At 33.0% G+C, this 13,727-nt stretch overlaps 1 protein-coding gene across 1 annotated transcript in view; it reads left to right on the top strand.

The window, feature by feature from the left end:
* LOC108360163 (uncharacterized) overlaps positions 1-12,813 on the top strand; it is a 175,536-nt gene extending 162,723 nt beyond the window's left edge. The window contains exons 16-17 of the mRNA XM_017612346.1: positions 10,595-10,957; positions 11,498-12,813. Of these exons, the coding sequence (XP_017467835.1) occupies positions 10,595-10,957; positions 11,498-11,657 (523 nt within the window). The 3' untranslated portion in view covers positions 11,658-12,813. The remainder of the gene's footprint in view (positions 1-10,594; positions 10,958-11,497) is intronic.
* Positions 12,814-13,727: the final 914 nt, after the last annotated feature.

Raw genomic sequence — 13,727 nt, 5'->3', positions numbered from 1 at the left:
TCATCTTCATCTTCATCTTCATCTTCATCTTCATCTTCATCTTCATCTTCATCTTCATCATCTTCATCTTCATCTTTATCACCTTATTCATCTTCATCTTTGTCTACATCTTAATCCTTGTCTTTTTATTTATCTTTAACTTTGTCCAGTTCTTCATCTTTATCATTGGCGTGATCCTTCAATAGTTTGTGATTGTCTGTGGTTTTATCGTTACCCTTGTCTTTGTTTCCGCCCTTGTATCTTGCTCTCTGTATTTTCATTATCTACTCCACAGTGGCGTTAAAAGTTCAATGTAGCCGCCCCCTGTCTGTTCACGCATACTTAAAACGTAACGATTATTTTCGGAGCAAAAAATAAAACTCAAAACATAACGATTATTTTCTGAGTAAAAAATAAAACTCAAAAAATAATCGTTATGTTTTGAGCAAAAAATAAACTCAATTAATAACGATTAAAAAGTAATTTTTATAATAAANTAAAGTTAAGTTTTATTTCCTGAGCAAAAAATAGAACTCAAGAGATAGCGATTAATTCCCGAGCAAAAAATAAAACTTAAAACGTAACGATTATTTTCGGAGCAAAAAATAAAACTCAAAACATAACGATTATTTTCTGAGTAAAAAATAAAACTCAAAAAATAATCGTTATGTTTTGAGCAAAAAATAAACTCAATTAATAACGATTAAAAAGTAATTTTTATAATAAAAGTTATAACCGTTACGGTCCCTGGTTCTGTGAGTATATTTATAAATAAATTATACGCCTTACTTACGTCCGTTTCAGCGTGAACATTTTCCCAAGTCTCATGGCGAAGGTCTTCAGCGAGAACACTGAAATCGTTTTCCTTGGTATCTGATAAATTATTGCTAATTTTATCTCGCTTAATATTCAAATTACTAATCTGAAGACCAACCAAGTAATGATCAGAGACTCCGAAATCCAGATTTATACCTGCAAACATGTGAGAGTCCATATTACTAAAGCGACCATACACGTGGTCTATACAGGTTCCTGAATCAGGCCGAGTAGTGTCATTAATGAAGGAAAGTAAACCATGGTTCGCTATATGTGTAAGATAGTTATCTAGTGTAATGTTGGAACCCAATAAATCAAAATTGAAATCTCCTAAAACAACAAGATTTGCAGCATTTTCCTTGCATAAAAGACGCGAAAATTCCTCGTGGAATAATTGGAAAGATTGCGAATGAAACCTATATACACACACGAAGCTATTCAGCCTATTTTTAACGATATTTTTATAATGTCAGCTCTTGAAAGACTAGCACGTTGGACTTCACACTCATAAACAATACGTACAAAAACTCCGACACCACCTGCTGAATACGAGTCATTAGTATTAGCAAAAAAATTGTAGCTAAGAATATGGTAATCATTAACTTCATACGAAAATATCCAAATTTCTGAAACGAACACAATGTCGGGAAGATTACGAAGAACTTCAAGATTGCAAACTAAAGAGTCGAAATTCCGCCTAAGACTTCTTACCTTTTGATGCAACACAGTAAAAGTATTGGTTTCTGATAATAGATTTAAATTAGAAATAACTTTAACGATAGGGCTGTTGTTTATAAAAATGGATTTTAAATTCATATTTTAGGTACAAGAGTATTGTAATGCTACAACTCACAAAGGAAAATCAGCTAGATCATCAAACGTTCTTAAAACAACAGCACTATCATTTTCAGATTTTGTCATCAATAATCTTGAATTACTTACCCATAAATATTTAAAACTCCTAAATTTCCTTTTTCAACATTTTGGCAGCTAAAAATAAAGCTCGATTGTAGCCAGTCAAGCAGTTATGAGCGTATATATTTTTAACGCTTTCACCCGAGAATAGTGACGTATTCAGATCCTTGTTACCAATCCTTTTTGCCATCAAAATTTTTTCTTGCTTTCTGAAGATCTGAGCTTTACGTAAATAATATTTTTCACATTCTTGACGGTCGCGATCCCCTGACATTATCATCAGAACCCTCCGCTTTTAATGCATCCCTGAAAATTTTACTTAAGCATTCTTTTGTATTTTCGTGGTTGACATTCGGCACTCCAACAATATCAACTCAGTTTTCTAGTTGTTTTTGCTCTTTCCAATTTAGTCTACCCTCCAGTTTCACTACTTTCACTTTCAGTGCTTTGTTTTCCTCCTTTAGTTGGTGTATTGTACTAAGGCAGTCAATGTTTATTTGCTTATAGCTTAAAGACACATAGTTACTTTACTTTACTTTAACTTATTTAAACTTTACTTTTCCCAATAACTTTTGAAATTTTTGATTTGCTACTAATAATTTTATTTCGTATTAGCTTAGGTTGTTGTTTTTAACAACTTATTTGTTGTATAATGACTGAAAATAGTTCTATACAAAATTAAAAACGAGAAATAATACTTTCCTAGAAATTTAAGTACATACATATGTAGCTTTAAAACCTGTTTAAGTACAAAAGTTTTATGAAAATTTCACATTACGCAACTGTTTAAATTAACGTTATTTTTTAACCGACTTCCAAAAAAGGAGGAGGTTATCAGTTCGTCGGAATATTTTTATTTTATTTTTTTATGTATGTTACCGCATAACTTTGGACCACGTCAACCGATTTCGATAATTTTTGCATCGGAAAGGTAGTGTCTCAGAGGTGGTCCCATACTAATCTGATTAAGATCCGATCAGTGGATCATGAGCTATATATATATATTTTTTTTTAAATGAGGTTTTGGATCAAACTTTGTACAAAAATTAAAAATATTCTGCAAGGTTTCACCTAAATTACAAACTTTTTAATCAGAATCTAAAGAAAGTAATTTTAGTATAAAAAAGCGCAAGATTGAAGTTGCTAAAAATTCCGTTGAGTTTTGGCAATTTGTTTCCTTGATAGTGTAAAGCAGCTCCTTCCATATCAAGATATTTTTCGAACATATTTTGAAAGATTTCTGCAACTTTGCGGAGTGCTACCAGCTTTTCAAATGTGGCACTTTCCAGAAACAGCTAATTAGGATTTGCCGATTTTGACAATTCTCAAGTAAAAGTAAACAACGCTTTAGAAACTATAGATGCACTGAAATTTTCTAATGCTTTCACAAAAATAGCCGCAATTTTCGCTATTTATTCTTTTTTATAAATCATATATTTTGCAATTTAACACAATAAAACCATGTTTCCTGACGAAAATTTTAATATTGAGAAAATTTACTATTTTATGGTTTATTTTATCCTCCCATTCTGCCTGTTGTTAGTGTTTAGTGTTGGACAATTTTTGCTCTTAAAATTAAGAGAATTATGTCGAGCAAAAATAAAACTATTCAAAAACGCGAATATGTGGTAGATTTCAGACCTTGTGTGGTAGATGCTCAAAAAAGTGGCAGATCTACCACAATGTGGTAGAAGTCCGATCACTGGTACTTACAGTAATACATGTATACAGAGAGTAGATTTGCTACTCCCTTTTGGCCACGATTGAGAGAAATAAAGATTGCGCCAATCGCGGTACCGCTAATCCGCTCTTTGTAATNTCAGAATCTAAAGAAAGTAATTTTAGTATAAAAAAGCGCAAGATTGAAGTTGCTAAAAATTCCGTTGAGTTTTGGCAATTTGTTTCCTTGATAGTGTAAAGCAGCTCCTTCCATATCAAGATATTTTTCGAACATATTTTGAAAGATTTCTGCAACTTTGCGGAGTGCTACCAGCTTTTCAAATGTGGCACTTTCCAGAAACAGCTAATTAGGATTTGCCGATTTTGACAATTCTCAAGTAAAAGTAAACAACGCTTTAGAAACTATAGATGCACTGAAATTTTCTAATGCTTTCACAAAAATAGCCGCAATTTTCGCTATTTATTCTTTTTTATAAATCATATATTTTGCAATTTAACACAATAAAACCATGTTTCCTGACGAAAATTTTAATATTGAGAAAATTTACTATTTTATGGTTTATTTTATCCTCCCATTCTGCCTGTTGTTAGTGTTTAGTGTTGGACAATTTTTGCTCTTAAAATTAAGAGAATTATGTCGAGCAAAAATAAAACTATTCAAAAACGCGAATATGTGGTAGATTTCAGACCTTGTGTGGTAGATGCTCAAAAAAGTGGCAGATCTACCACAATGTGGTAGAAGTCCGATCACTGGTACTTACAGTAATACATGTATACAGAGAGTAGATTTGCTACTCCCTTTTGGCCACGATTGAGAGAAATAAAGATTGCGCCAATCGCGGTACCGCTAATCCGCTCTTTGTAATTTTGACAGAATGAGCTGTGTGCGTGACGTCATCTTGGTGCAATTGTTGAATGTGAGCATACGAAAAAACCAAATAACAATTTTAATATTGGTGCGTTAATATTTCTGCGTGGTTTTAAACAATTATTGAAACATACATGAACTTCACTACCTACTTATTTTTGTTAGTACCTGTTTTTTTAGTGCTGGTATGAGGTAATGCACCAGTTGANCGGAGTGCTACCAGCTTTTCAAATGTGGCACTTTCCAGAAACAGCTAATTAGGATTTGCCGATTTTGACAATTCTCAAGTAAAAGTAAACAACGCTNTTTGGCAGCAGCAAACATCTCTCGTACGCGATGAGAGAAAGTAGACTACCTACCCTACAATAATTGTGTGATGGAAACTAACACATTCTCATTTATCTTACTAACCCATTTGCAAATGTTGCGTTGGTTAAAAAGAGACCATTAAATAAGACCATAAGTTGGAGGAAGACGGAAGATCGCATGTACCCAAATGTTTACATCAGATTTTTCACACTGCCCTTTAGAATTTGATAGAAACTTGTAGTCTTGCCACTCAAATGATAGTCACTGTTCTTGCAGGGTACTTTGGTGGAGTAGTAGCAAGTACGTAAAGCATTTACTCTCTGAACGCCAAGTAGTGTATTGATGCGGAAGAAGAATAACAATGTGTTGTGAGTAGAGTACAATGCAAATAGTACTTATTGAACGAAATGCGCAAATACACTTGCGCTGGTCTTATTAAATATTCAGCAGATATATCTTCTTCCAATTTCCTTTTCTTCACTAACTAGTTAACTCTCTGATTTTTTGGTATGTTGATGGGATCTTAGAGAACTTATTGGTTTCCTAGGTAGTTTTACAGCTGCTTATCGGGCTTTTGGGTAACTCATTTGGTATTTTTGTGAGCGGTGACTTGCCAAAGCTAAGAGCTTGTAGGATCAATGGCCATTGGTGTTGAAGTGTTACGATTTATTTTATAATGAGGGAAATGCTACGACTATAATCGAGATTAGGACATTGATTTCACTTAGCTAAACCCCCTGCATCGAATATGTTGTCGAATTCATATCTCTTGTGAGTTGTTTCCAATTCCTATGCGATTGCCAGAGCAGTGGAAAGATGAGGCGGTTTAGATGCGAACTAAATGTCGCATAAGGGGCGGCGAAACCCAGAAATATGTAAACGCGGGTAGAAAGTTTTAATTTTATCACCTATTTTATTTTACGATAGTTGTGAAGAAGTATCTGTCTGAAGTTGGCATAGGTTATTCGTACCTTTATGGCGAAGGATATGATGCCGCTCCGGCGATTAGTAGTTAATTCCACGGAGCCCAAGCGTACATACATTTGGATTTTCCTCTTGCCATTTATGTGCACTGTTTTCCACATATATAGTAGTTTTAACTCAGCCGTGAATGCAGCTTGTGATGTAGCTGAGTAGCCGGATATAAAGGTGAGGCGACAAAGGTCAATATATCAATTAAAATTTATTTTTAAACTTTTTTTGTATCGTTTTATATGAGTAACAAATGCCTTAGATTTTAAGTAAAATTTTAGGTTTTATTCTTCTCAATCATCTCACGATTTCCGTTAGACCAATTCCAAATTTTCCACCTCCATTCGCACACTCAGAGCAACGTGAGAAACCCATTACGTACTTGGAAGTATTCAATTCGGGTGGAGCCTTGGCACAAGGCAGAGAGATATGGGGCCTCTACGGCTTATTCGATTTAAGGGTCAACTGAAGTTAGCTGTGGCTGTTCACCATTAGGCAGCAAGCTGCTCGCTTTATATTTTCATATTTCAGAACACCCAGGGTTGTGCGCTAAGTAAAAAACAGACATAGTGAAAACGCGCTTAATTTCCCCAAACGTTTACGACCGCGTACACGAAGTACGGGACGATGAGGCCAAAGAGCGTTTCCTCTCTCCTCTCAAGCTTCATCACAAATACATATTGTTAAAAATATTTCATAGAATGGAATAACTGCCAAAAGTTAAAGTGGGTCTTCGAAAATATTCTTTCTATGATATCATTCATTTTCTAATTTACAATCATAAAAGTCGTTTTTCTGGTAAAAAAAATTCATATTTCGGATTATAGCAGTACGTTCACGACGTAGTGGCNATTCTTTCTATGATATCATTCATTTTCTAATTTACAATCATAAAAGTCGTTTTTCTGGTAAAAAAAAATTCATATTTCGGATTATAGCAGTACGTTCACGACGTAGTGGCTTAGCAAATTTTACAATTTTTCGAAATTTGTAGCAAATTTACTACGATCATAGCAAAGTGCCAACGCAAGCTGTCACTTCAATTGAAGTTTTCCACTTCACTTTGGAAGCCTTCATTTCACGAATTCATTTTACTTCGCCTTACTTCACTTTCCACAAATTATATTTACCTCCAAAATAAATATAAATTACTTTGAAATAAATTATTTATTTAACCAAAGTCAGCAATATTTTGCTAAAATTCTTGTTAAGTAGTAATTATGGCAAAGTAACTTTTCGCAAAAAGATGCCTAATAAATGAATCTCCGATATGATACCGGTTATTTGGTAGAAGTCATTTTGATAGTAAATAACACTGGTTTATGGCAAAACCGTTCAATGGATGCCACTATCTAAGTCCTATTAAGAATTGCTCATTGATTCCGAAAATCGGCTTAATTTTTTATTCTATGAATAAGTTTCCAAAATATTTTCAATTTACCGNGTTAAGTAGTAATTATGGCAAAGTAACTTTTCGCAAAAAGATGCCTAATAAATGAATCTCCGATATGATACCGGTTATTTTGTAGAAGTCATTTTGATAGTAAATAACACTGGTTTATGGCAAAACCGTTCAATGGATGCCACTATCTAAGTCCTATTAAGAATTGCTCATTGATTCCGAAAATCGGCTTAATTTTTTATTCTATGAATAAGTTTCCAAAATATTTTCAATTTACCGTTATTCAGTTTAAAACAAAAAGTGGTTTAACTTATATTAATATGAAATACGGTAAATGAAAGCTAACAAAATTCTTCATAGACCGTATGNCATTTTCAATTTACCGTTATTCAGTTTAAAACAAAAAGTGGTTTAACTTATATTGATATGAAATACGGTAAATGAAAGCTAACAAAATTCTTCATAGACCGTATGTACATCACTTTTAGATAGGTCTGATAGTTTCTGACAAATTAATTAATCATTCCAGATTTTTTTTTTAGGAAAGTATGAAAAAACCAGAAGAAAAATTAAAAAACTAACAGGTTCTGAGTCAAATTGTTGCCTTTATGCCAAAGCCTGTTCTGTTACAAAAAAAATCAAGTTACTATTGAAGCAAATCGATTGATAAATAAAGAAGTAATGAGTAAAGCAAGCTACTTATATGCGCATGGCGTATGAGTAACATTATGTCCTGCTCATTTCTCATACACAAAATCTTTGCGCATTTTCATTTCACCACTCATTACTTCTTTGTTTATCAATAGATTTGCTTCATTAGTAACTTGATTTTTTTTTTGTAACAGAACAGGCTTTAGTACAAAGGCAAAAATTTTACACAGAACCTGTTAGTTTTTTAATTTTTTTCCTGTTAAAATTTGATTTTCTTATTTTTTTCATAAAAAAAACTGGAATGATTAATTATTAATTTGTAAGAAACTGTCAGTCCTATCGGAAAGTGATGTATAGACGGTTTATGGAAAACTTTGTTAGCTTTCATTTGCCGTATTTCATTTTCAGTTGGTTAAATCGGTTCCTGAGATATAAGTAACTAAGTGGCACCACCTTTTGTTTTAAGCTGAATAACGGTAAATTGTAAACATCTCGAAAACGTATCCATAGAATAAAAAATTAACTCGATTTTTGGAATCAGCGGGCGATTCTACATACAAATTGGATAGTGGATTTAAATGAAAAGTCGCTTCTTAGTAAAATTGAGGACGCTTAATTCAAAAATGCAATTGGTTTTTGGATAACTTTCATACTTTCACTGTAAATGGAGTTTGAAGTTGAAAATTTGGGTTCTTGTGGCTTTTACATAGGTATGTACATATAGTTCGTTCTATTTTCAAAGGTGGCAAATGACAGTGCTTGGCCTGTAGATGTGCAATAAAGTTTTTTACCTTTGAAAAGGGTTGCCACCTGTTAAAAATTTTATTAAAATTATTTAATAAGTTAAAATAATTAGATATTAAAATATGGGTATCAACTGAACTAGTTTTGAAAATATTTTACTTCTAAATGACACGTAGGAGGGTTACCACATGTTTAAAAAATCAAATTCACTTTAATTAAGGGAATAAGGTAACTGAAATATGTATATCAATGTGAGTATCAGACAAATGAAAAAATTTTACATATTTAGCAAGAAATAAGTGGAGAGTAAAAACATTCCTGAGTTAATTTAAGAGTCCAGTCATTTAAAAGGAATGTTATCAGAACAAATCACTGATTGACAATGTATGTATTTGTGATAAACCAACAAATACGAAGGCGTTATCCTATGGTATGACGTAATTATTATTTTAGTTTAACTAAATTCGATTTTACAAGGAGGTGGCAACCCTATTCGTAATATTATTAAGCTAAAACCTTCTTAAACCTCTTTCGTCTTACTCCCTTATGGTGATACCTATCTATCTCAATTACCTAATTCCTTTAATTCAAATGGAATTTGATTTTTTAAACAGGTAGCAACTCTCTAGATGTAGCTAACACAGTTCGATTGATACCCATCTCTTAATAATTCATTTAACTTATAAAAAAATTTTAATATAATTTTTTAACAATCTAATTTGTTAACAGGTGGCAACTCTTTAAACAAAATAAACCTTCTCATGATTCAATAATACAAGGTTCGATAAACTGACAGTTGTCTCTCTCGCACCGCTCCCTTAGCAGAGGCACCGTGTTGCTTCTTTCCAAATTTACATGGAAACAGTGTAGCTTTGGTATGAAATAAAGTATAAGCTTTTGTGCAATATGTTTATTTGTATATACATATGAAGCATATTTAACTGATGAAGACATAAACTGTTTTTAAATTGGATGTTTACATCAATCTCATAGTAGTCTTATTTTAATTTTAAGTCATTTTGCAATTTTTATACAGCTAAATAGCACATAAATTACGTAATTCACGTAGATATATCAATATTACGTTCAACATTTCGTTTAAAATGCCAGATTTCCTGCAAATACATTAGAATTTACGAAAGGAATTTCACTACTAATTGCCTACTCTTCTAGTACCATTTTCGCACCAAGAGATTTCATTCTTCCCCTTTTTTCCGTCCTTCGAAAAAGCAACCTTTTGTAAGGGAGTGTCAAACCGCAGCTGTCAATAATTATCTAACCTTGTATTATTGAATCATGAAACATTCTATTGTCCATAGGTCAATCTTTTTAATCTGACACTTCATTTTTGAAAATGGAACGAATCGTGCAGATCTCAAGGCACTGACAAAAAATTAAAAAAAATTATTTTATGCGTTAGCGAAAAACGCATTACTTCAGAAAGTGCAAAAAATGAGCAGGCTTTTATTTCTTTTTTTGAAAGCTGAAAGCCCGTACTATTTAACAAAATATTAAAAACTAACCTATTTTTACATATATTTTTTTATCCATTCCATTAAAAGTTAGCACTTTTGAAATTTTGTTTAAAAAAACTGTTTTTTTGGAACACCGCAGGGACACCCTGTGTTTAATTTTATTCCAAACCTTTAATTCCTGTAATTCTCTACTATCTATGTATATGGAAACAAGAAACGTCAAACCAATATTTTATTTCAAAGGATATATTTTTGACATTTTTTTCTGTGAAGAGCCATGGCTATGCTCTTATTAAAATTCTTAGTATAAAATTTGTCGACTTTAGTGGATTTCTGGAGAAATGTCTGTTTAATTCTTTTTAGGGGATAAATTGTCTTTACAAAAATACCAAACAAGCTCACATTGCAGATAACGAATTTTTCGATTTTTGCCCACTTAGGCGGCACTGTGCGTCTGGAGAACAAAAATCAAATTAAAATTTGTGATCCAGTGTAATTGACGAACATAATTATTTTAGTTTTCATACATCTTTAATTTTATAGCAAAAAGGAAACTTTTAAGTGAATCTGGTGATGACGTTGTTGCTGTGTATCAAACTTGTTTCCTTTTTTTTTATTCCAAAACCGAAACCTGAACTGAAACAAATTTTAAAGAACGGAACCAAAACCGAAACCGAAACCGGGACGCTAGTTTGAATCGGTTTCATTCCTTGATTTAAAAATATGCACATGTATTTAGTTATATGCTCTGTTTATTAATTAATTGAAAATCTCACATTGCAGTCACCAGTTAATAGCCGAAGTCAATCTGGCGCCGGCTGTGAATAAAATGCTGTCGAATTGTGATGAGATCATTCGCCAGCACAAAGCCGCCTGCTTACGTGTCACATCGTTGCTATCCTGCAGAGACCTCATTTGGATCGGCACAAGTGCAGGCGTCTTGCTCACAATTCCGGCGCAGGGCTTCGAGAAGGGAGTGCAAAATGTTGTGCCTACTGGAATACCGCACGGCCACACGGGACATGTGCGCTTCCTGACATTTGTTGAGACCAGCGGTCTAACTTCGGAAGTCAGTTGCAGTAGCACAGGCTCAGCAGGCCGTGATACCGAAAATGCGGGGAGCAGTAGTGAGTACAGGAGCCAAAGGTATAGCATTTTTCTTATTGATGTTATCATATATTTATATTTACATATCGCACACCTAGACCTAAAGTGCGATCAACTCAAAATAAAATTATGGCGATTTTTTCATAAATCAATGCATAGGACTTACATCCAATTAATACGAATACTTTTTTCTTCATGATTATTTGCATTAACTAAAAAACTACTGTTATACCTTTTTTTGTATTAATTTCATTGAACCGGTACGATCCACAAGCAGTTGTATTTCTCTCTCTGAATTTTGAGTTAGCTCACTTTAGGTGTGGGATATAGGCTGAGTTCCATGTTGGTATATTGCAAAGCATCAGCCTCTTTTATTTCTAACCTATAGCTGATGGAAATGACCAATTTGCGCCACTAAGTTCCAATTCGGCATTTGAACATGGTTGCGCATATTGGACATTTCCAACAGTTATAGTTTAGAAATAAAAGAAGCTGATGCTTTGCAATATACCAACTTGGAACTCAGCCATACATACGTATATTCTAAAAATTTTCTGTCACTCATTTCACCCTTTGTAGTTCTGCGAAGCATTTGAAGCCAAAGCCGGAATCCAGTACTATTCTAGTAATTTCTGGTGGCGATGGCTACGAAGACTTCCGTAACTCGGGCGCGAATTCATTAAGCGAAATCGCCGGTCGTGAGGACAGCACCAATCATTTGCTTATATGGCAAATTTGAAGTAGGCGCCGCAAGAATCGCTGGAAGGAACTACTTTCACGGTGGAAAAACAACAACTAGTGGTGGCAGCGTAGACCGGGCGGGTACCGGCGAAAGCGTGGAATCAATCGACACACGAGCACAAGCATCTAAATACATATGTAGAATGCAATGACTTAGTGACGATACGCACACTTTCTGGCAAAGAGGCAATTTTATGCGTTAATACGTTTCCTGCTTCGCGACTACCGAACGGATAATGAAACAAAACATAAACACACAAACAACGCAAACAAGCGTTGATATCCAAAAAAACGGGATAATTTGTAATCGGATAATTGTTTGCACACTTTTATTTTTACTGACTACGCCAATTGGGCTATGCGAATGTAAAATTTCGACTCGTAGACTTAAATACCTACTAGTTATTGAGATTATGTATTATTGCTGAAAAGCTCACATACACAACACACGCCTACGTACATTCATATAGGCATACATCAACGGCGGCACTTGTTTTGCCGCCCAAACGATTCTAATAATTCGAAAAGCGAGAATACAAATATGTTTTAAATAATGGATAAGGTTATAAAACAATTTTACATATACATACATATGTATAGAATGTAAGTGTTTGTTTATACGTTTTAACATTTGCGTAAACTTTAAATTTCGTTCCGACGTTTTCAACTACCAAATTTTTACATACATACATATGCCCACAGATATGTATGTATACATATGAAAAATATACACACGCTCATACATACTTACCCCTATGTACTTAGAATTGATGTTAAGTGCGTGAGGTGCGTACCGAGCCCTAACCGCCAAAAAGACGTAAGCGACTTTTTTCAAAATTTTATTTTTGATTCAGAAATGCATTTAGATGTTCTAGGAATATTTCTGCATCAAAAAGAAAATTTTGAAAAAAATGTCGCTTACGTATTTTTGTCGGTAAGGGCTCGATATGTACATATCTACATTCATACCTTAGTATAGAAAGGCCCTTTCTAAAGCTTTTGTGGCTTTACAGAGTAGCTACAACACTTTAAAAAACTGAAGTTCTTAAGTTGGAAATTCCTTCAAAATCCTGGGTGTAATAAACTTTCAAACTAATTTATTGATGTAGTAGTTGTTTTTAAATTATTTTAGGCAGTTCGAAAGAAAATGAGTTAGGAACTTTCTATATTAAGGTAAGGTTATGTATATATTGAAAATTACTTGTGGACAATTGAAAAAAAAAACAATTTAAGTCAAGTTCGGTTATTGTTTTTTGTTTTAATTTAAAGCATTTAATCGTTTCGTGTGCAATTCTTAAAGTATTATCTGCTCATAAATGTTGTTTCAGATTTCGAGTTAGTAAAAGTTCGAACGAAATATAGACTCTGAGTGCGAAAGCGCTATTTATGTATTTACGCTAAATCAAAACTTCTGAAATCACTTAAAATATTTTTTTCAAAGACTTCAGCTATACATATATATATACTTGTATACATATGGATGCACAGTTAATTAAAATTTATTTAGTGAATTTCAATGTACCTATGTATAACTTTTTATCAAATTTGTTAGAAAGAAAATTCAAAAGTACAGGCGTACATATGTATGTATATACAAACTAAGCATCCACCTAAATATACACATATACATAATTGAAACAAGCATATGAATATACTGAAGCTGAAACTGAACAATGTGCCAAAATGTGTTTCCTTTGCTATACTAATAGATAATAAAAAAGTTAATTAAAGGTATACATACACACATACATACATACATATATACTATGTACTTAGACAAATCACCATTTACATCTAGCTTGTGAGAGTTGTTTGAGATTTTTTTGAGATTTTTTTTCTTAAAAAATCCTTTTGCATTTTAAGCTTGGTAGGAATCAAAGAAAACTGTAACAGCATATGTATAATTCATGGAAAGAATATACATATATACATATACATATGTAGATGTTTAAGCATACTTTCATACCTAATAAGTAGCATATTAACGGGTACTGATGCATAAATACATACATACATAGATCCCAAAAAAATATTTTTGAACCGATTGAACAATAATTGAATAAATTGA

The sequence above is a fragment of the Rhagoletis zephyria genome, unplaced genomic scaffold, assembly GCF_001687245.7.
Source record: "Rhagoletis zephyria isolate East Lansing unplaced genomic scaffold, Rhagoletis_zephyria_1.1 Rzeph_scaffold_00530, whole genome shotgun sequence".
Lineage (NCBI taxonomy): Eukaryota > Metazoa > Arthropoda > Insecta > Diptera > Tephritidae > Rhagoletis > Rhagoletis zephyria.
The sequence above is the reverse complement of the archived record's forward strand: the minus strand, read 5'-3'. Positions and strand labels throughout refer to the sequence as shown.